Below are 24,676 nucleotides of genomic sequence, written 5' to 3'. Positions count from 1 at the left end.
TGCAATAAGTGATAAAGCACATGTACATAATACACCATGCGCCTGCTCCTGTAACATTAAAGAGAGAGTCTGCTCTATGGTTAAATGGACAATGATGTAATTAACTGAACTTTGCAGGCATCACCCATGATGTCCCACACAGATGCAATCTCCTATTTAACAAAACCCTGTAAGAGCTTTATTCACAAAAGTTGAGGGTCTGGTTTTGAATCCTGGAAACTGCACAGTTTTCATGTGTCAAGAAGTTCCACAATGGTTACTGTTTAGCTTTGAAAAAGCATTCATGGGAAATGTAGCACTTTTTCAGCAGTTTACAACTGTTCAAAAATACAATGTATCTTACAGTGATTTTAAGGCATATCTAGTTATCATTCACTTTATTATGTTTCTGGAATGTCTCTATAACAGCAAGACATGAAAAAGTAGATTATATATTATAATAATATGAATAAGTTACCCTTCAAAATCAACATAATGAACAGATTATGATTATTACATTACATTCAAACACCCATTTAAGTTTCTGAAATAGGAGTTATTGTAAGAATGATTTCCCCAAAACAGTTTTATGACTAACTAGTGAACATGTAAAATGGGTAAATTTCTTGGAATAGGTCTCAGAAAAGCTTAATTAAAGATAATATAGCTACATTAAAAACAACAATTGAAAAAGAAAAAAGAGGAACTGAAAACTGGATGAATATTTTAACATGACAGTTCTGCATGCACTTTGTTACATATGTGTAGTCTTTGAGTATAAGGTAAAAATTACTGAAATATATAATATTTCTGCTGAAAAAAACAAAAACTGAATGTGAATAAAAAACAGGAAGGATGAATTGCATTCAGGCACAAGAAGTTTGTCTTACCCTTCCTCCAGCATAGACTGGCGTCCACTGGATTGGGTGATCATTCTGATACATAACCATTGGTCTTGCCATCACTGATATGTATTTAAGAACTTTCTCCTTAACCTCAGACTTACTCCCTATTCTAACATAATAACCTGGAAAGAGAACAGCATTAAATAATTCCTCAATCTGGAAAAATTAATTCCTTAAGAATCATTGTATTGAGAATCTTACTAAAGGAAAGCATAATAGTTCACAGGTACATTGTTTCACACTCAAGATATATTTTAGAGAACACTATATAAGTGCCAAGGAAGAGTTTTTACAAATAAATTATGCTCAGACGACTTTAGTGGAAGAGTTGTCTTGAGTTAAACTCAGAAGAATCTTTGTTTCTTTTTGGCAAGAAGCTAAAAATAAAACATAATTTGACAGGAAAACATTTTCATGTGATCGCATGCAGTATATGAAACCAAGGATACCACACAAAAAGTAATCACAGTTTTATGCTAACATATTTAATTAGAGACAGTAAAGAAAAAAAGGGCGTAGTGATTACTCAAGTTAAACAGGCACTATAAAACATTATACACAGCCAAATCTGTTGGCCATATCTTATTACATTGTGATTAACTCAACCATACCCATTAAACAGCAAGCAAAGATGCCCTCCTCAATCATAAAAGACCACCTTGGCTGGGAAAGCTATGGCTACTAGTCTTTTCATCATGACCCAACACAAAGAATACCCTCCTCAAAAATTAATCCCACCAACGCAAAGGGGCATTACTACGCCTGCCAAACCTACAAAACATTCTGGTCTACCCATATGAAACTCCTACCTCAAAACCTTGCTACATGAATTGTATCCATGTGAAAGATGTAAGACCTGGCCCAAACAATTGTCTACCATGCTTTATTCCAATCCTGAGTGGTTTATTCTATCCAACTGAAGATGGATCTACTTGCGAATGCCACCATGTCACATATTACTTCCACTGCAAATCTTCATGCATGAGTGCAAAGAGTACCCATCTATACTCCCTCACAAAGAAAGTGAAACATTCTGAAGGGAAGAATGAATCAAAATGAAACTTCATAGGTTGAGATGGTATGTGATGTTGTTATATTAGTGATTACAAAATCAAGTCAAATTTATAAACGATTTGGCAGTATGAGCCCACTTATCAGCATGAGGTTGTGTCCCCTCTGGCCTGGGTACATACAGTGATTCAGTTGGGATGGGTATCATTAAGCCACTGTATCCTCTCCTGAGGCAAGCTGGCCACGAACTGTTGTAACTGATTACTGATATCCTAGATACTGGCACTGGGATGGAGTTGACATCCTAGCTGGTCACAGGCTTATTCTATTAGAGACTAATTTGGAAATCTTACTGATGACAGGAATATTTCAACATCACACTGACAGTTCATAGAGACACATAGTATGTGTTGATAAGCATGGGGCTGTTGAAAATTGGCACAGCGATACTGTCACTTGTGAGTTAACACACGATAATGCAGGATTTCCAAAACATACTGTTGTGTCATCAGTTTCCTCAGTCACTACTAGCCATGACATGAAGTCATGCTTGAGGTCTCCTCGCATCATGGCACCAATAGTAGCACTGCAGTGCCTCTCCAAATCATTAGAAGAACCATACGATGACCCAGGTCACCACTACACTTGCCAACTATGGTCATCCATGGTAAAACAGAAGTGCAATTAATTGCTGAACACAGTGTGATGCCATTCATCAGCAGCCCATGCTTCCCAGTCATGGCACCACTCCAAACCCAGTTGTTTCGTGTTGTAGTGTTAACTGCAGCCTAAGCATAAGACGGTAATTTCACCATCCTGCTACTCTCTGACCATTTGTGTGGGATGACACAGAATGTACCATGGAGTCCATTACTTGATCTCAGATGGCAGGTGCAGATGGGAAAGCATTATGATGCACTTGGTGCACAATATGACAATCCTCCCTTATGGTGATCAGAGGTTTTTCACCACAACCTTGAAGACGAGTATGCCTGTCTTCGTGTTCTCATGCAGTCAAACATCAGGCCATCCAACAAATTTAGATACTGCATCATTTGACCAGACAGCCAAATGAAAAGCCACAGTGTGACCCCTTTCAAACTCTGTCAGATGCTGATAATACTGTCTCACAGAAGTACATAGCAGTTTCTTGTCCTGCACAGTGACCACTTCACATCTAAAATTTTGCATGCCCCATATACAGGGTGTCCCATGAGCAATGTCAGTAGTCTGGGATATAACAGCAACGGTCATTTGAAACAAAAAAAAGTCTAGTAAACATGAGCTCTAAAATGCCTATCTTAAGAGTTACAAGCAGTTGTTCAGTACAAGAGATGTTTTTACCAGAAGTGAAGATGAACAAGTGCTCATAGCTCCTAAAGTGCGCACTTTAGAGCTCATGTTCACTGGAGACTTTTTCTTGTTTTGGTCCTTACTACCACCTCTCAAAACATGGAAAGCAAAGAGCTTGCAGTAGAAGATACATGTTTCACAGTATCAAACATGAAAGTGTGCTCATAACTCTTCAGGTACATATTTTAGAGCTGATGTTTACTGCAATTTTTTGCTCTGAATGTCATTCCTCCTTATGGACTACCACCTTAATGTTGGTGGGGAGGTTAGTGTGTATCAGTGATCCACTGAGCTATGCTGGTGGGAGCTATGCTCCCAGTAGGGTCACCCATGCCAGACAGGTCAGTTGGTGAGATTCCAGACAAAGAGTAGTCCCACAGGGGGCTCCTGTCTTAGGAGTATGTGTGTGGCAACCACATGGGCCCTTTGCTAAGTCTGAGACTACTTCCACATACTTGTGTCAGGCTTCTTCTGTTTTCTTTCCAATTGGCTTCCCTTGGCCAACTCTTACTCTTTCGACCCCAATGGTATTAGGTTTCGAGGCCTGAGGGTGTCTTTCATTTCTCTTTTCTATTCTCCAACAGTCAAAGGTTGGCAAAGGACCCTGGAGTCTGGTCAGGCTGCTGATACCTGTTTGCAGAAACATAACTCTGGGAAATGTCCACTGAAATTTGAGAAATTAATCAGACCTCAAGGATTTCAATGCAGCTCTGCCAACAAACCCTACTCCCACATCCTAGAAGGCATGAGTCGTGAGACCCCTAGACATTGTATGATACACAGTGGATACAGGCTACAAAGCCAATAGGAGAGGATAAAGGCAAACTTATTTCCAGCACCTTTAAGTAACCAGAACATATCAGCTAAGGGAGATAACCCCGAAAGAAAATCCTAGTCCTCCTAGAAGAGGGTTGAGCAGATGGCTGGAAACCAACTCTCAGAAAACACAGACTACTCCCAGTACCCAAACAAGCCACAGAAACAGGACGGTCTCAAAGGTAAATGACAAGGCTATGAAAAAGGACAAACAAAAATGGAGAAATGGACACACCAAAGTAGCAACCTGAAATGTGAGAGGAATTTCCCAAAAGGAGGTAGAACTAGTAAATATACTAAGTGGCATGAATATTGATGCTGTAGCACTCATAGAAACTAAAAAGAAATTAAGAGGAAATAATTCTGTAGGGGATTACATTACATTCTATAGTGGTCCTGAACAACATAAAAGAGAAAGCTAAGGTGTAGTACTATTCTGCATAAAAAATGGGAAAAAGACATTTAAGATTGTATATACGTAAGTGAAAGAACACTTACAGTCAGGCTGAAACTGATAAGGGATAACGCCACCTTTATACGCGTATATGCACCTGAAGCAGGTAGAAAAGGTGCATCTGAAAGCTTCTATGAAGAACTACAGAAGACTCTGAGTAATTACAGTGCTACTGATCAGGTTATTATGCTGGGTGATTTAAATGCCAAAATAGGAAATTTCCCTGCAGAAAATGTTATAGGTCTGTTTGGAGAACCAAAATGTAATGAAAATGGAAAATTACTAAGGGATTTTGCCACTTAAAACAATTTAAAAATCACCCTCACTTTTTAAGAAAAAGGATATACACTAGTATACTTGGACCAGCAGAGGTCTTAGATCAATAATTGACTACATCTTAGTAAATGATAAGCTAGTGGGCCAAGTAAAGGATACAAGAGTTTATAATGGGCAAGATGTAGGATCAGATAATTTCTTACTAATCTCCAGAATAGATCATTTTACAAAATGGAAGAAAAAATTAAACAAGTAACAAACCACCAAGGTCAAAGCATTTACAAGGTATGCTTGCTTGAAGAGGACAGTATCAGACACCTGTACCAAAGGAGATTAAATGAAGAACTAGCAAAATTCCAAACCAAAGACAATATAGAAGAAGAATGGCAAGCTTTGAAGAATACTGTATGCAGAGTAGCAGGAGAAGCTCTTGGTAAAAAGGAAAGAATACAGGAAAGAAAAGGTCTAAAAATTTGGAATGAGGATATAATGAAATCTGTCAAAGAAAAACAGGATGCATATATAAGATACTTAAGCAACCCCACTATTGACAACAAACAATACTATAAGGAGAAAAGAAATAATGCTAAATGCATAGTAAGGAAGGCACATCAGGAATAATGGGATAGGTTTATTTCTAATATCAAACATGACATCCACGGAAGACAACAAATGGCATATAAGGTTTTAAAAACCTTAAACACAACAGAAAGAGAGAAGATAAAAACAAATAGTATTGAAGAAGAACAGCTGATAAATCATTACAGCAAATCATGCAGCACAAGAAACTGAGATTGAACAACTAGATGAGAGAGGATTACATGAAATACAGTCTGACGAATTAAAATCTGCACTAACATCACTTAAGAACAGAATGCAACAGGAAAAGATGACTTTAATGGTGAATTATTTAAATATGGAGGAATGATGCTACACCAACGATGGCTATATCTCTTCAATGAATGTTGGAAGAAGAAGAATATTCCCGAAGACTGGAAAACAACTAGAGTGATATCAATTTTTAAAAAAGGAGACAAAAGCCTATGTAGTAATTACAGAGGAATAAGTTTACTGAACTCAGCATACAAAGTGTATGGTAAGATTTGAAATACAAGACTTAAAAACTTAGCAGAAGCAGTGCTGCATCAGGAACAAATGGGTTTTAGGAAAGGACACTCCACAATAGATGCAGTTTCTATGCCACAGTAAATAATATAAAAACAGAGAGAGTATAATAAAGAAACACACATTGCTTTTATTGACTTTAAAAAAGTTTTTGACACTGTCAATAGACAGAAACTTTGGGAAATAATGACAAATCATGGATATCCAAAGCATCTAGTAAATGCAATAAAAAGTTTATATCAAGACACAAATATCACTCTAGATCTCAATGGTGAAATAACTAATGAGATACCTACTAACAAAGGGGTATGACAAGGTTGCTCCATCTCTTCAACTTTGTTCAACATCTACATTAATGAAATATTACATATATGGAAATCAGAATTTCAGAAAGGCATCAACCTAGACAGGAACATTCTTTCAAGTAATTTACTATTTGCTGATGCAGTGATCCTAGCAGATAATGAAGATGACTTTCAGAAAGAACTCTACTTGATAAAACAAATAAGTGCAAAATTTAACATAGAAGTTTCAAAAGAAAAAACTAAGACAATGGCCTTCATGGGGAAAGAACCAATCAGAGAAAGAACCAATCAGAACCAAATTAGTGATAGATCAGAAGATTTTAGAGCAAGTAAACCACTTCAGTTACCTCAGATGTGAAATGATGTAAGGCTACAGCAGAGTATCAAAATTAAGATTAGTAAATTCAGCCGGGTATGTGGAAAAATTAACAGAAACCTAAAAACCAAAACCAGGAAAGACATTCATATTAAATTTTACAAAACTGTTGCAGTTCCCACACTACTATATGGAAGTGATTACCAAGAAGCAAGAAAGCCAGATTCAGGCATGAGAAATGAAATTCTTTAGAGGTGTTAAATGTTGCACAAGAGAAGACAGGCTAAGAAATCAAGATATTAGAGAAGAGCTGCAGCAAATGTTTAGCCTCAATGATAAAATTCGAGATTACAGAAGAAAATGGAATGAACAACTACAAAGAAAGGGGAGTGAGAGACTTCCCTTAAAGTCAAGAAATTATAAGTGCCGTGGGAGAAGAGACAGAGGTAGACCCCGACAGAGGGAGACCCCAACAGAGATGGCTACCGTAACAGGCAATTCCTGCCTAATACCTGAAGAGAAGATGTTGAAGATGAGATGATGGCATTCTGGTCATATCTCTGAATACTGACTGCTCCTCTTGGAAGACCCAGTATACCATACCAGGCCTTATAAGAACACTAAACACAAACAACAGTAATGCTTTTCAAAAACTTAGCTTCAGTTTCACACATTAGGATAAATGTGGGATTTGCACACTGCCACACAGCATGAAGTTAGTGCCAACTAATGAGCCTGAAGTATTAAAGGTGATCAAAAGCCTCAAATGCAAAATGTCAGCTGATGTAGATGATGTTCCAGTGTCACTTATAAACTTTGTTGTTTCACAAATTGCAAAGCCCTTGGCTGACCCTGTTAATTTAACATTCAGTGAGGGTGAAGATAAAAATATCGAAAGTGAAATCTCTGTTCAAGTATTGAAGTAGGCATAAAGTAGAAAATTACCTATCCACTTCACTCCTCTCAGCATTCTCTAAAGTAAATGTGCCTTGCATGAGCTCCTCTGGACCCATGGATGCCCATGTGAATGTTCCCCAGAGCATAATGGTACCGCTGCCAGCTTGTCTCTGTCCTGCACTACAGGTGTCAAGGGGCTGCTGCCCTGGAAGAAGATGGATTCATGCGCTCCCATCAGCATGACAAAGAACATATCAGGATTCACCAGACCATGCAATGCTCTACCACTGCACCAATGTCCTGTGCCGATGGTCACATTTCCATTTCAGTCATAACTGCTGATGTTGTGGTGTTAACATTGGCACGTGCATGAGTTGTTGGCCGCAGAGGCCTATCACTAGTAGTGTTCGGTGCACTGTGTTCAGACACACTTGTACTCTACCCAGTATTAAAGTCTGATGTTAGTTCCACCACAGTTTGCTTCCTGTCCTGTTTCACCAATCTGTCCAGTCTATGATGTCCGATATCTGTAACAAGAGGTGGCTGCCCAACCCCATGACATCCAGACGTGGTTTCACCACGTGTTGATGAAATTCACCACAGCACTTCTCGAGCACCCAACAAGTCGTGCAGTTTCCGAAATGCTCGTGCTGAGCTTGCAGGCCATCACAATCTGCCCTCAGTCAAACTTAGATAGATCATGTGCCTTGCTCATTCTACACATGGATAGCATGCTCAATGACACTACATGTATCATGCATGTATCTGATTAGCAGTCATTCCTTGTCAGGTGATACTGCTATCGCCTGGATGGGTTTATATCAATAGTAGGTCATTGGTCATAATGTTCTGGTTGATCAGTGTAGATTACAGGTGGTGGGGCTCACGTCAGTTCATAATAATCATACAATCAGATTTATATCTGATGCAAGCTAAGTCGAAATAGATGTACCCCATAGTAGTGTGTTAGTCCTCCCTTCTATTCCTTATGACACGTACACCTCAGACACTGCAGTTAAGATCATGTTTGCATATGACACTAGTGTAACAGAGAGTGATATGAAGGAACCTCTGTCCATTACAACTAATAAAGTCCTTAAGTCCTTGCATTCATGGTTCAATGCCAGTAAGCTGAGCCTAAATGTAAAGAAACCACTCTATATACAATTTGGGGAGATGAGTCAAATCCAAGCTCTCCATCTGCCACTGGGTGGCACAATGGTACAATGCTCATAACTTTTAGGAATGTATGTTGACCAAGACAAGCTGGAAAGAGCACGTAACTAATCTCTCCCAAAAATGTTTTGCATGTTTTGCTCTGAGATTTATTTCTAAAGTTTGCTCCTCAGATAGAATATGGGTTATTTTGGTTACTTTCAGTCCCTAGTTTTCTGGAATAAAACTAAAAGTTGATCAAACAAAATTTTTAAACTACAGAAATTACAGCTTGGCTAGGGCTAACTGCAAATCCCTATTCAAAAAGTTATGTTTGTGTGCTGTACTAGCCATCTACAAATACAAATGTGTGTTGAGGGCAAAAAAAACATGTGAGCCACTTTGGTGCCATTCTCTATAACATGATGCCAACATATATACATCTACATCTACATCTACATCCATACTCCACAAGCCACCTGACGGTGCATGGCGGAGGGTACCCTGAGTACCTTTATCGGTTCTCCCTTCTATTCCAGTCTCGCACTGATCATGGAAAGAAGGATTGTCGGTATGCTTCTGTATGGGCTCCAGTCTCTCTGATTTTATCCTCATGGTCTCTTCGCGAGATATACGTAGGAGGGAGCAATATACTGCTTGACTCTTCGGTGAAGGTATGTTCTCAAAACTCTAACAAAAGCCCGTACCGAGCTACTGAGCATCTCTCCTGCAGAGTCTTCCACTGGAGTTTATCTATCATCTCCTTAACGCTTTCGTGATTACTAAATGATCCTGTAACGAAGCGCACTGCTCTCCGTTGGATCTTCTCTATCTCTTCTATCAACCCTATCTGGTACGGATCCCCCACTGTTGAGCAGTATTCAAGCAGTGGGCGAACAAGCGTACTGTAACCTACTTCCTTATTTCCTTTGGATTCTTCCAATGAATCTCAGTCTGGCATCTGCTTTACCGACGATCAACTTTATATGATCATTCCATTTTAAATCACTCCTAATGCGTACTGCCAGATAATTTATAGAATTAACTGCTTCCAGTTGCAGACCTGCTATTTTGTAGCTAAATGATAAGGGATCTATCTTCCTATGTATTCACAGCACATTATACTTGTCTACATTGAGATTCAATTGCCATTCCCTGCACCATGCGTCAGCTCGCTGCAGATCCTCCTGCATTTCAGTACAATTTTCCATTGTTACAACCTCTCGATACACCACAGCATCATCTGCAAAAAGCCTCAGTGAACTTCCAATGTCATCCACAAGGTCATTTATGTATATTGTGAATAGCAACAGTCCTATGACACTCCCCTGCGGCACACCTGAAATCACTCTCACTTCAGAAGACTTCTCTCCATTGAGAATGACATGCTGCATTCTGTTATCTAGGAACTCTTCAATCCAATCACACAATTGGTCTGATAGTCCATATGCTCTTACTTTGTTCATTAAACGACTGTGGGGAACGGTATCGAACGCCTAGCAGAAGTTAAGAAACACGGCATGGCCCTCTGAGTCTCGTGGACGAATAATGCAAGCTGGGTTTCACACAACCGTTTTTTTCGAAACCCATGCTGATTCCTACAGAGTAGATTTCTAGTCTCCAGAAAAGTCGTTATACTCGAACATAATACGTGTTCCAAAATTCTACAACTGATCGACGTTAGAGATATAGGTCTATAGTTCTGCACATCTGTTCGACGCCCCTTCTTGAAAATGGGGATGACCTGTGCCCTTTTCCAATCCTTTGGAATGCTACGCTCTTCTAGAGACCTACGGTACACCGCTGCAAGAAGGGGGGCAAGTTCCTTCGCGTACTCTGTGTAATATCGAACTGGTATCCCATCAGGTCCAGCGGCCTTTCCTCTTTTGAGTGATTTTAATTGTTTCTCTATCCCTCTGTCGTCTATTTCGATATCTACCATTTTGTCATCTGTACGACAATCTAGAGAAGGAACTACAGTGCAGTCTTCCTCTGTGAAACAGCTTTGGAAAAAGACATTTAGTATTCTGTTTGAGACAAAAACGGCTTTTAGATCAGAGATAAAATAATATCTTGTTGAACAGTGTTTTTACAATGTAAATGAATAGGTTAGCTTATAGGATTACTAGGCCTTCATTCACTGTTGGGTTCTTTTGATTCTGTTAACTGATGAACATCAGTGCTGTGTTTGTCTTTGCAGGGAACATTTCTGCTGTTGGTTTTCTGTTTCCTCTGTTTCAGAAGCAGTGTGATACAACTCTGTTGAGAAGGATCTTGTGCTAGCCTAATAATGATGATTATAGTGATGGCAGGTTTTCGTGTGCTTGTGCTTTATACTTCTTAGCAGTGCTACACAATGCGCTCACATGTTTTATTTCTTGAGGGGTGTTTTAAATCAAAGATTCACGATCCACCTTCATCATTGACTAACTTATTGTACATTTTGTACTTTTCTGCACTGTTAAGTAAATTTGATCATGTGTACACACTTTTTCTGTAGTTCTTTTATTTTCTTTTTTCATTTATTTACTTACTGTGCATGTTGTACTCACAATGTAGACAATGTATTTTATGATTACCTTCCAATCATGACCGAGAGAGAGGTGGCTATTCCATTTTTAATGTACAGGACTCGCATTTGAGAGGACCAGCCATCCTGACTTGAGGTTTTCCAAGGTTTCCCCTGTAACTAAGCCATCGCCAATTTCCTGCCCCATCCTCACCTTATTCTATCCTATTTTGACATGTCTGATACTATTGTACTAAATGGACTAAGGACAAATAAATAAAAAAATAAAATTTACATACCGGGCGATTGTGTGTATGTATGAAGTTATATGGGCATCCAACCCTGTCTTCTTCGTGCTTCACATTTTTGGTAAGGCAGAGTATATGAACGACTGTAGTCAGCAGCATGAGTTAACCTTCTGAAGGCAGAGCTACTGCATTTTGCAAATGTGAGTTCGCCTCTTAATGATGCTTCATTGCTGGAAACTCCTGCCCTCAATCTCCACTTGTCCCTGCCCTATACCTACATGCATCCATGTCCCCACACCATTAACTGTACTCAGATTATTTCTTTTCTCTTTTAGTTAGATTTGTTATCTATGGATCTTTACCTGCTCGTTTAGTGCAACACACAGTATGCTACCTTGAGAGACAGGAAGTGAGCCAGATTTGGTTCAAATCCTTGTGGCGGATTAACGACCTTGGCTGATGCATAGACAGCCTGAGTATGATTTTCTGGCCAGTTTCCGCACTCATCCATGTCGTTGCTGGGCTTGTCCCCACTTTCAAACTCAGAAAATATTATACACAAACAGTTAAAATATGATAGCACACAGAACAAAGTTTGCATGACTTACAATTATGTGGTGCCCTCCCTTGGCCAAAACCTGAATGAAGCCTCTACCAGATGGGGTACACACTAACGAAAAGAATAAGAAGACACATGTATGGATTCTTATTCATAGTGTTCTCTGAGAAGTCTCTTTCTCTTTGTCTGTAAAATGGAGAGCATGCAGTACTTGTGTTGTAGAAAGTAGCCATTCCCAGAAGAATGCAACAACTGCTATACAGAAAACGGTTCCTGTCTATTTGTGTATTGTTGCATATGCTGATTTACATGGATTCTGTTCATGTGAGATTCTTTTGTTCACCACATCAGTATCAAATTCTGCATAATGTTAACATATTCAGTGGACAATAAACACTCCCTGGACATGTCTGCACAATGTGTTCCCACTGATTTAAAAGGCACATTGCAGAAGAGTTAGTAAAACTTTGTGAAATAGACTGTAGTGCTCTCTGTGACATATTGAGGTAGATACTGCGGAGACACTTCTGCTCACTCTTCAGTTTGCAGACACATTACATAGTGGGTCATCACCTCAGATCATCGCTTACATTCCCCCTAGGATTTTACATTGTCAAATTACTGAAAGTGACATAGTATGTAAGTTGCATTAAAATCATAGTGGATTTACTGCCCTTTCATCTTACAAAATTTTAAGTATTTTATAAGATGTTGCAGCAATACACCTGGGAGAATCTTAGTGGCTGCAGAAGCCTATACATTTATAAAGTTTATTTATATAGCTTTCTTGTGCCCTCCTCTTTTTGTTGTTTGAGTATCATGGGAAGTTTCCATTCTTATTATCATTAATTCAAGATAACATCAATTTTCAGTTGTCAGACTCTTAAATGCTTAATGCTAATAACTCTGCTACCATTACTGAGAACAGTGTTATAATGTTTAAGGCACTGATACTACATTTAGATGAAATGAGCTTCAAGTCCCTATCTAATTGTGTGAATTTAGGTTTCCTGTAGCTTCTCTAGATACTTTGAGGCTCGCAGTTCCAGCTCAAATGCCCATGTGTTCACGGGAACAGGTGGGCAGGGGTGGGCAAAAAGGCCACACAAGGGCAGTCAGGCAGCTGGGCCATAGTGTATGCAATCATACTGCCCTGTCTGGCCGAGTAGATGCAGGCAGTGATGGCAAAGTGGTTCCTGCATGCGCTGAACATATGCAATGGGGTCATCTGGTAGGTACCTTATATTACAACTGTCCTGTTGGTGAGCTGAGCTTGCAGTAAGTTTCCTGTGGCTTATGTCATGAACAAAGTTTCACATTCTCATCACTCTTCATTTCCTTAATTCCATTATCAGACAGCAAATAGCTAATAAAAGATATGATATATTGAAACAACCTTAGGGCAGGCTCAATAAGTAAATCTCAGGGCATATTACATGCCACCAAAAAAGTAAATCTACATATATATTCTGGTACACTGCATGAAGGGATGGAATTTCGTACCATTATAATCATTCCCCTTCCTGTTGCACTCACAAATGTGCTTAGGGGAAAATGTTTGCCTGTGTACCTCTGTACAATCCTTAAACTACCTTATTTTGAGCACACTCCTGTATATGTAGGGCAACCACAGCTGAAATTTCCCATGATTTGAATAAACAAGGTCACTGCAACTGTTAGAATTCTCTATTGGAGAACACGACCAGTTTTGCATATTCAGGGGCTTCATATCAAAAGATTAAGGTTGTATTTAAGCTGGATTAAGTCATTCCCAACATTTATATCCAGGTATCTAAAACTCCTGGCTCATGAATGATCAATGCTTCTTCCCAGGGCTGTCTACAGTAGAGGTTGGAGATGGCTTTAGCCCCCAATACATTTTATCATAGACACATTCGTAAGCCAGAAGTTTTAAGTAGCTGGATATAAATGTTGGAAATGGCTTTATCCGGTTTAAACAGAACCTTACTCTTTTGACCTGAAGATGCAAATTTAATTTGTGAAACCAGTCATGTTCTCCAATAATGACTTCTAATAATCACAGTGGTCTTATTTATTGAAATCCCTTATTTTTTCCTTATACAGTATGAATGATGGATGCAGCTGAATCATTCTGAAGTCTGTCACAAATTCTGGTTCTTCAAACGTCCTCAATAGCATCCAGTGAAAAAATTATCTTTTTTCCCTCCAAGGATTCCCATCCAAGCTCACAGAATAGTTCTCTAACACTCTAACACCGACTGATCCAAACAGTAAAAAAATCTACATCTACATACATAGTCTGTAAGCCACTATTTGATGCATGGCAGAGTGTACCTTGTACCACTGCTAGTCATTCCCTCTCCTTTTCCACTCACTAACGGAGTCAGAGGAAAATGTCTGTTTACAAGCTTGTGTATAAGCCCTAATCTGTGCAATCCTATCTTCACCATTATTACACGGGATGTATGTTGGTGACAGTAGGGTTATTCTGCAGTCCGTCACAAATACCAGCTCTCTAAGGTTTCTCAATAGTGTTTCACATAAAGAACATCTTCTTCCCTCAAAATATTTCCATTTGAGTTCTCAGAGCATTTTCATAAAACTCGCATGTCAGTCAAACCTACTGGTAACAAATCAAGCAGCATGCCACTCAATTGATTTCATGGTTTTTTTCAATCTGGCCTGCTGGGAATCTCAAACACTTGAGAAGCACTCAAGAATGGGTTGTGCAAGTTTTCTGCACACAGTATCATTTACAAATGAGTTACATTTTCCTACAATTCTCCCAAAAAACTGAAGTCGACCATTCCCCTTCCCGACAATCAACCTTACAAGCTCATTCCATTTTGTACCAGTTTTCTAATGTTACGGTTGGAAATTTAACTGAAGTATCTGTGTCAAGCAACACACCTATTCACCTGCATTCACTTTCATTCTCACACGTTTATAGCAATCTGGCATTCATAAAAACAAATAAAAATTCTGTTTAAGTTTTCATACAGACACTCAGAGACAACACTTTCCCATATACTACAGCACAGCCGCAGGTTGCTGCTCACCCTATCCTTCAGACTGTTTACATATACAGAGAATAAGAGCAGTTTTCGTACACTTCCATGGGACACTCATGACAATACCTTTGCCTTCAATGAACACTCACCATCCAGGATAATATACTGGGTTCTATTACCTAAAAGTCTTTGAGCTATTCACATAGCTGACGACCTACTCTGTATGCTCAGTCCTTTGAGTGCTGTGTGGCACTGTGTCAAATGCTTTTCCGAAATCTATGAATATGGAATATGCCTCTTGCCCATCATCCATCATTTGCAGGATATTGTACAAGAACAGGGCATGCCATGTTTCATGAAAGCAATGCTTTCTAAATCCAAGCTCACTTATGAATAGAAGCTTTCCTCTCTCAAGAAAATTTATTACATTCAAACTTATTATGTACTCAAGAATTCTGCAGCAAACTGATGTTAAAGACATTCGTATGTAACTTGGGGGGGTTCATTCTTTTTAACCTTCTTATATACAAGAATTACCTGTGCTTTTTCCAGCCACTTAAGGTTCCCCAATGGCTGAGAAATTAATGATAAATGAAGGCTAAGTAAGGGCCAATGCTGAAGAGTACTCTCTGTAAAAGCACTTTGGAACAGCATCTAGGCCTCACAACTTCTTTGTTTCTAACTCTTTCAGCTGTTTCTCAACATTAGGAATGCCTATTTCTATGCCCTCCATATGAGGGTTTGTGTGGTTGTTAAATAATGGTTTTTCTGTCTGATCCTCCTGCATTATTGATTTTCTAAACATGAAATTTAATGCCTGAGAATTGAATCAATGTCTTCCTTTAATCTGAACTAGTTGGGAATCCCTAACACTCAAGCATTACTGAGGAATGACTCATGTTCTGCATGTGATAATTTAGAGCACCAAAAAATATTTACAGACAGTCGACAAGAGGAAAACTGAGGAGAGACATACCAAAAAAGAAATGTTGGATAAGAAATACAACTCAATTTTAAATCTTTCTTTCTTGGCAGTGTGAAGGGATGTCCACACTAATGCTGGCTGGTATCAGTCCAAATTCAAGTGAAAGGAATCAATGGATATTTTGGTAATTAAAATATTCTGTGTCAAAACAAGAGAATTTTAACCACAGCTGATGGTTTGAATGAATTACATAATAAATTTGTGAAACAATAAGAATGTTTGAAATACAAAAATGTAGGAATAAAAAAGCAAAGAAAATTATCAGAACCAACAAAATGTGAGATCTGTCAGGGACATTACCGTAAAGAAAAAAACTGGGGGGTATAATCCAAACCATCCCTCCGGTATTGGAAAAGAGTGAAATTATCTAAAACAAGTGCCCATGAAATTCAACAGACTTTCCCTCACTTACTAAAAATCAAAGGCAAAAACTAACACACACTATAGTCTAAAATATTCAGTTTTCCTTCACAGAGGCCAGTGCCAAGAGCCTTGCTGCAATGTTAACACTGGTTCCCATCAGATCACTGAAGTTAAGTGCTATCGAGCCGGGTTAGCACTTGGATGGGTGACGATCCTGTCTGCTGAGCACTGTTGGCAAACAGGGTGCACTCAGCCCTTGTGACACAAACTGGGGAGCTACTTGATTAAGAAGTAGCAGCTCCAGTCTCATAAACTAACATACGGCAATAAGAGCTGCCCACATGCCCCTCCATGCCTGCATCTAGTGATGCCTGTGGGCTGAGGAGGACACAGCACACGGTCAATACTGTTGGGCCTTCATGGCCTCTTTGGGCGGATTTTAGTTTAGTTTTTTTCACAGAGGCCCCCCAGGTTTATGGACAACACACAACACATTAAAATCGTGCGATAACTTTGACCCTGTAAAAAGTCAGAATACTCAGAGACAAATCACTTAGTGCTTCCTGAGATTCTTTCATAGATAACTGGAGGACAAGTGTCTTCTAACTAATAGAGTTATATTTCAACCAAGTAACATTACTCTCATCAAATTTCATTATAAGACGGAGCCTGCATTTATTGTAGAAGGTCTTAAGTGCCAAATATTAATTTTTACCTACAACTACAATTAAACCTCCTGCTAGGTTGCTGAGGGTGGGGTACTACTGTTTTTCAGGCTCTTAGAGTGGTGTCACATCAGGTATTGTTTTCCACATTCGTAATTCATAAAATTATCACACAATATTTTATTCTTTTTTAATACATTAAATTGTCTGAAAGCACTATCTTATGTGATGTACTTCCTAAAACAAACTTAATTTGTCAGGAAACTAAATACAGATGTGTTCTGTTGTGTGAGCTATATGGAAAGAAGAATTTAACACAGATTTCATCATTTCTGACTGACATTCAGTGTGTTATTCATGGCTATTAGTCACTGAATACATGATCCAGCACTGCAGTGGGTTTGGGTCATAGTTTCAGAATAAAAGTATACTATGTTGCTGCACCGTGTATTCCCACTTGATGGAATGATCATTAAGTCACTGCAACAGTCTTCCTGCTCTCTCCACACACCATATTGCATTACATATTCACGTCCTCTACCTTGGTTTTGCTGTTCATATTTTGTGAGTCCTTGATTCTTCCACGTCTCTTTTTTCCTCTACTCTTCGACGACCTGCTTCACGGGTGGGAGAAAACCAACAATCATCAAGTTAATGACCACCCTACTTTTTCTGACACCTTTTACATTTTTTGTGTTTTTCTCCTGTGTGCTCTTTTAGTTTTTGTAATTTTGTTTTCTTTTTGCTGTTACTTCTCCAAATACTCCAATAACTTGCAACTGACATTTCAGCCTTGAAGTTAGGAGTGCACCATTTCTATTAAGCTTCTGACAGGTTGATATAACACATTCACAAATCTCACTGATTATGTCCGTTGGATTCCAGCCATCACTCATAGCTTTATCGACCATTAAAATGTTGCTTATCTTTCAAAAAACTATAGTAGCTTATTTTCAGTTTTTCACAGTCATTTACCACAATTTTATCAATAACTGTGCTGTTAGAATCACTGGACAATATCTTATTAATATGCAGTTGTTTTGAAAAGACAGAAAGTACATAAAATGAGCAACATTTTCAATGGGACAGCTTACTCATTATGAAATACATCTACTTGTGAGTTTCACTACATATTACAAGTTATGAGTTTATACGTGTATCGCCTTGTGTATTACCTTTTAAAAATGCATTACCTTTATTTTCACATGCCATCCAATGCATTTCTTCAGCATTAGAAGAATCAGCGCCTATTAGATATGTGAATACTCGCACAGGCATATGTGGGAAGTTATAATGCTTGAATATTTCACGATATTTATCTGGTGGTCCATCCGTTATCAACATTATTGCCTGATTACACTGGCAGCCTAATGAGCTTTTGTTGTACTGCAAAAGAAAAGCAATTTTTTTATTGATGATCTTCAACACATAATCTGTAATGACAAAAAAAGGCTAACAGTTATGTGTGTTAACTGTACTAAAGTTGTTCTACTAACAAGCAAGTTATTTAAGTTCACAACAATAAAATGACGCACACTGTCGAACCATTAATCTTTCCAATGTCAGAAACAATGAGAAAACAGGTAAGATATAGTTTCTGTAGCAGTATGACAAAATGAGTAATAAAGTTTTTAATGACATAATCACACGATCATTTCATAATGCTGTAACCAGTCCCAAGCAGTGGTCATTTCCATACTATCAACAGATTAAAGCAGGAGACAGAGAATGGTTATAGAATTTATAAAATCTGCAAAGTAACTATCTACCTAATGACAAAAAATAACGAAATTGTACCTACAAGTACATGCTGCAAGTGGGGACATAATGTTCCAAAGGCAACAATAGATAGAGGTCAAGGGGTGTTATAAGCGGAGTGAAGGTCTCTCCTTGTCTATTTTTACATGTCGATATCCTCAAAAGGAACAGCTACTCTGGCCTATTTTATGGTTGCATACATTAGAGTAATGTAACATAACTTTTCACACAGGTAACAATAGATAAGGGTCAAGGGGTGCTACAGGTGAAGTGAAGGCCTCTTCTTGTCTATTTGTACATGTCGATATCCTTGAAAGGGACAGCTACTGTGGTCTATTTTATAGTTACATAAATTAGAGTAACGTAACATGGCAGAATCAGTAATACATCCAGACATTATATCTTTGTCTAGGGTTTAGAGTGGGGTTATGTACTCTTAATGTTAATATCTTTAACAACCTGCCCCTAGAACAAGGGCAAGAAATAGATAATTAAACCTAACAAAACAAAATATAGGCCTAAATTAAAAATATTACTTTATCTTTGAAGCTTCCCTAAAGGTCTTCCCTCTTCCATAAATTAGGAAAAATTAGGAACTTTGACCACTTACAACATAAATAGGCCACTGATTGATCCCTTGTAACTGAAACTATCATTATACACTGATGAACCAAAATATTATGACTATATGCTTAATAACTTGTTTGTCTGTCTTTGGAATGAAACATGTCACCAATTCTGCGTATCAAGGGTCAGACAGTTTGCTGGTAGGTTTGTGGCATTAAATGTCTACGCACAGGTAATGTAATTCACGTAAATAACGGAACACTGATTTGCATACATGCCTACGGTGCCTGATAGCGACACAAATGGGTTCCATAGGATTTACATCAGGTGTATCTGGTCACCAAGACATCAACGTGAGGTCACCATAATGCTCCTCAAACCATTGTAACAAAGTTATGGCTCTGAGACAAAGACAATCATGCTGCTGAAAGATGACATCACCATCAGGAAGATGTCAAGCACGAAGGTATGCAACTTCCTGGCAGATTAAAACTTAGTGCCCAACCGAGACTCGAACTCGGGACCTTTGCCTTTCACGGGCAAGTGCTCTACCAACTGAGCTACCGAAGCACGACTCACGCCCAGTACTCACAGCTTTACTTCTGCCAGTACCTCATCCCCTACCTTCCAAACTTTACAGAAGCTCTCCTGCGAACCTTGCAGAACTAGCACTCCTGAAAGAAAGGATATTGCGGAGACATGGCTTACCCACAGCCTGGGGGATGTTTCCAGAGTGAGATTTTCACTCTGCAGAGGAGCGTGCGCTGATATGAAACTTCCTGGCAGATTAAAACTGTGTGCCCGACTGAGACTCGAAGGTTTGGAAGGTAGGAGATGAGGTACTGGCAGAAGTAAAGCTGTGAGTACCGGGCGTGAGTCGTACTTCGGTAGCTCAGTTGGTAGAGCACTTGTCCGCGAAAGGCAAAAGTCCCGAGTTCGAGTGTCGGTCAGGCACACAGTTTTAATCTGCCAGGAAGTTTCATATCAGCGCACACTCTGCTGCAGAGTGAAAATCTCATTCTGGAAACATCCCCCAGGCTGTGGCTAAGCCATGTCTCCGCAATATCCTTTCTTTCAGGAGTGCTAGTTCTGCAAGGTTCGCAGGAGAGCTTCTGTAAAGTTTGGAAGGTAGGAGATGAGGTACTGGCAGAAGTAAAGCTGTGAGTACTGGGCGTGAGTCGTGCTTCGGTAGCTCAGTTGGTAGAGCACTTGCCCGCGAAAGGCAAAGGTCCCGAGTTCGAGTCTCGGTCGGGCACACAGTTTTAATCTGCCAGGAAGTTTCATATCAGCGCACACTCCGCTGCAGAGTGAAAATCTCATTCTATGAAGGTATGTAGGTTGTCCACAACTGTCAGCATGTCTTAGATTACTTCCAGAGGTCCCATGCAAGTGCAACGAATGTTTCCCATTGTATAAAAATACTCCCACCAGCCTAAATCCATGGTACACTGCATGTTTTGAGCCTCTGTTCACCTCGATGATGGCGTTCACAGAGACAACCTTCAGTCTAATGCAGCAGAAATGTGATTCGCATGAAGAGGCAACACATTTCCATTGATCAATGGCTGAATCCCAATGGTCCCTTGCCCATTGTAATTGTAACTGAGAATGTTGTTGCTCAACCTGTGAAAACATAGGGGTGGCTGCTGCAGAGCTCCATGTTTAATAACGTACAATGAATGCTATGCATGCACCAGCCTTGCGCTCTTCCAGCAGAGATGCTACATATCACCATCTATTCTATTTTACAGAGAATACAAGCCTCCGAACCCTATGCACTGTGAAGAGCTGTCGTAATCCAACCATTGGACCATGTTCACTGCTCTTGAGATATTTGTTCACAGGCTCTGCGTAACAACAATCTGCACTTTGCCACAGTTAATTATCTCAATGGATTTCCCCATTACCTGCCCGCATCTTTGCTAGGGCGATCTCCCATACATGTCTGCTCTGCTTACATTTTTTTGTTACTGCGTCACATTCCCGCAACACCACCAGGTGGCATCCAACTTCGCAGTGGGCAGTGGTCATAATGTTTTGGTTTATAAGTGTACAATCTGGCAGTATTTCTTACGGAATAGGGACTAATGCACATTGTACCTAGATCTCAGTTTTTAAATTATTTATCAAATGGCAGTGTCAGCCACACAAAATTATGTATCTACATCTACACTCTGCAAACCACTGTAAAGTATATGGCACAGTGTCCTTTCTCTCGTTCTATGTACTAGTTTCTTCCCATTTCATTTTCGTATGGAGTGTGTGAAGAAATATTTCTCAAATGCCTCTCTGCATGTAATTAATCTAGTCTTGGGAGCAATCCAAAAGAAGCTGCAGTAGCCTATAGACATAGATTCCTCACTTAATCTTGAAACTCTGTTAAGTCGGCTTTTGTGGGACAGTTTATGTCCATTTTCAAATGCCTCACTGTTCAGGTTTCTTTGTATATCCAATGACACTAGTTAAACAAACTTTTGAACATTCATGCAGCCGTTCTTTGTATATCTTTAGTGACCTCTCTTAGTCTAATTTTGTATGCATCTAAAACACTTGATCAGCATTTTGTGATGGGTTGCATGTGACTTTCAGATGACAAGAAAATATTTTCATTGGTGGGTTCATATTTTGGTTGTCATGTATGATAATAACACTCATTTTAACATTCTCTGGAACACTTCTTTCTTTGAGGGTTACAGTCTCTTAGAATGAAGCTTGCTGTATTCCAAAGGAGTTATTTTTTAACTAATGGTTGTGGCATCCAGCACACACCTCGATTATGATTAAGGAAATTAAACACATCATATTTAATTGATAAGTTAGATTCCATTGTATCTTTAACAGGAAGGGGAAATTCTACACCCTCCCCCCACCACCAGTTCTCACCAGTTAAGATCAAGCAAACATAATTCAGTCCGACAGAAATTGTTCGATTCCTCCGTGATGACGTACTCTAATGGATGTGAAATCAATAGAAATATTACAAGAGCATATTCGGGTCAATTGCCGTATTCAATTCAAGTAGCCGAAAATTGTTCTTTTACTTGACATAGCAATTTCTCAAATGAAATAAAAAAATGTCCATTTTTCTCATTATATTCTTCCAGCTTACGAAGAAATAATAATCGGACTCTAATTTAACGGAATCTTAAGTTTCATAGAAGAGGCCGCGTAAGGAAACAAAGTAAGGGGAAAAATGACATTCGATATTCAACATAAAGGATATGATTATTCTAACATAAACGAAGGACGAGAATATGAGCATGTTTAATAATTATGGCATCGTACCTGAATTAAGAAAAAAAATATATTGCATCACAACAAAACTATGACGAACCTGCGCGCTCAGTCGATTGTTTCCTTGTTTCCGATATTATCATACTACCAACGATCATTACAATAACAATTTTGAGACGATTAAACGCTACTCTTGTTAAGCAACACGTTAGCTTTAATTTTAAACACTTCTGCCTGCAACCGAACCAATAGTGGACACATTTTTTACATTTTTTGTTAGTAGCCTATCTCAGAAACATGGTTTTGGTAGAATTCAAGTGTCTTGAGGTGGTGGAATCGCCGTCCACGCATTCTTTGTTTGATATAAGGAACAGAGTGCAATTTAGACTATTAATATTTATTACTGTTAATGTTAATAATTATTGGTGTTAATGAAAAAGCGTCATCACCAACTAAAACCGCCTTTTATAGCGTGCCGAGTGTTCTCGAGTGTAATGCACGCAATGTGATGTGTAATTTCAGTTCTGGCGGCAGTGTTCATGCATTACAGTATCTTTATTCCTTATCGGTAATTAACTCTATTTAAAAGAAACGTGAAGAGTTCTGGTGGCATTCTACGGTATTTAAAAGAACTTCTTGGGTCTTCCAATATAAATTATTTCAGCAAGAATGCTGATCAATCGAGCTGACGTCTTTTCTTCATCCAGTCACGAATTGAACCACCTTTCTTATTTTTTCCTTATGCAGCAACAAGCTTTAACTCCATCACAACTCGTGCGACGTGCAGCTGCAAAAACTTTCATTTCAGACACGACTCAGGAACTCACAAAACTGAAGTGTATACACGTTTTGCCGTGTCTACAGTCGAATATGAAACAATTTGCGTGCAACTCATTCCACACGAGTGGCGCAACCCAATGTGGTCGTGTAAACTAGGAGTGGTGATTTTAGTTGATCTTTGAAGACCGGAACAGTTGATTGCTACCTAAACGGTGCCTAGATGGTCAATAATACTGCATAATAATAGACGTTCTCCTTGGAAATTGGTTCAGATGGCTCTGAGCACAATGGGACTTAACTTCTGAGGTGAACAGTCCCCTAGAACTTAGAACTACTTAAACCTAACTAACCTAAGGACATCACACACATCCATGCCCAAGTCAGGATTCGAACCTGCCACCGTAGCGGTCGCGTGGTTCCAGACTGTAGCGCCTGGTACCGCTCGGCCACTTCGGCCGGCGTTCTCCTTAAACTGCTCAATAATATAGTGCAGGAATATTTTAGTTCGTAATATAAAGATTCTGCTCTTGTGATAATTACTCTATTTTGCTGTAAGCAGAAAAGAAAGATGAACGAAAAATTGAGTAAACGAGCGTTAAAGATCATTCATGAGAGCGTACCAGTTTCATAACTTTTTATGCGTTGTTGGTCCAAAATTTGATAGGCCTACATTAAAAATGGAGCAGCGCCATGTCCCCACGCATGGGTACTTGTCTCACTTCTCCCCCCCCCCCTCCCCACACCAAGAAAGGCGGGGAGTACGGTATTGTTATTCGTTACAAAACTTCTGACGCACTTCTAGAAGTGATTTCCCTCGACTCCGCCAAACCTTTCGTTTAGCCAAATGTAGTACTACGTGGCTGAACACAACGAGACAGTAGTATGACTTTATCAGTTGCTCTATAACCGTTTGTTTGTTGTTTTAAGTATGTAAGTAATGTTCGTGTAACAAATATTGAGTGGGTAGCCATCAGTTCTTGAGGCATGATCGATTTGAAAACTGACTAACTCATTAACCGGTACATCAAAAATGGCAATTTTAGAGACTTGCCCCCCCCCCCCCCCCCCCAGGCTGATAAAATTTCTTCCGACGCTTACACCTGATCACCAAGAGCCAAAATACTGGTACTATAATGAGAGACGTAATTCCACCAAGTCAGTGTTTACCTGTTGCGCTACAATACCTTGCTACTGAGAATTCTTTCGAAGATTTGAATTTATAAGTACAGTTTGAGCTTAAGGTATTTGGGACAGAGTTAAACAAGTCATGCAACAATAATCTAAGCACTAAACGATTATATTCTGGTAGGTAATGTATACACACACATCAATATCCATATATTCTTTTATTCATAATTTTGTTCTACTGCTAATTAATTTTTTAAAATAGCATCGTCCTTTCACGGTCTTTACCCTATTTTGT

General features: G+C 39.1%; 1 protein-coding gene across 1 annotated transcript in view; it reads right to left on the bottom strand.

Moving 5' to 3' along the window:
• LOC126481176 (voltage-dependent calcium channel subunit alpha-2/delta-3) overlaps window positions 1-24,676 on the bottom strand; it is an 885,717-nt gene that overhangs the window by 300,340 nt on the left and 560,701 nt on the right. The window contains exons 8-9 of the mRNA XM_050104748.1: window positions 18,108-18,300; window positions 870-1,006 (exon numbers count right to left, since the gene is read on the bottom strand). Coding sequence (XP_049960705.1) covers window positions 870-1,006; window positions 18,108-18,300 — 330 coding nt within the window. The remainder of the gene's footprint in view (window positions 1-869; window positions 1,007-18,107; window positions 18,301-24,676) is intronic.

The sequence above is a fragment of the Schistocerca serialis genome, chromosome 5, assembly GCF_023864345.2.
Source record: "Schistocerca serialis cubense isolate TAMUIC-IGC-003099 chromosome 5, iqSchSeri2.2, whole genome shotgun sequence".
NCBI lineage: Eukaryota > Metazoa > Arthropoda > Insecta > Orthoptera > Acrididae > Schistocerca > Schistocerca serialis.
The sequence above is the reverse complement of the archived record's forward strand: the minus strand, read 5'-3'. Positions and strand labels throughout refer to the sequence as shown.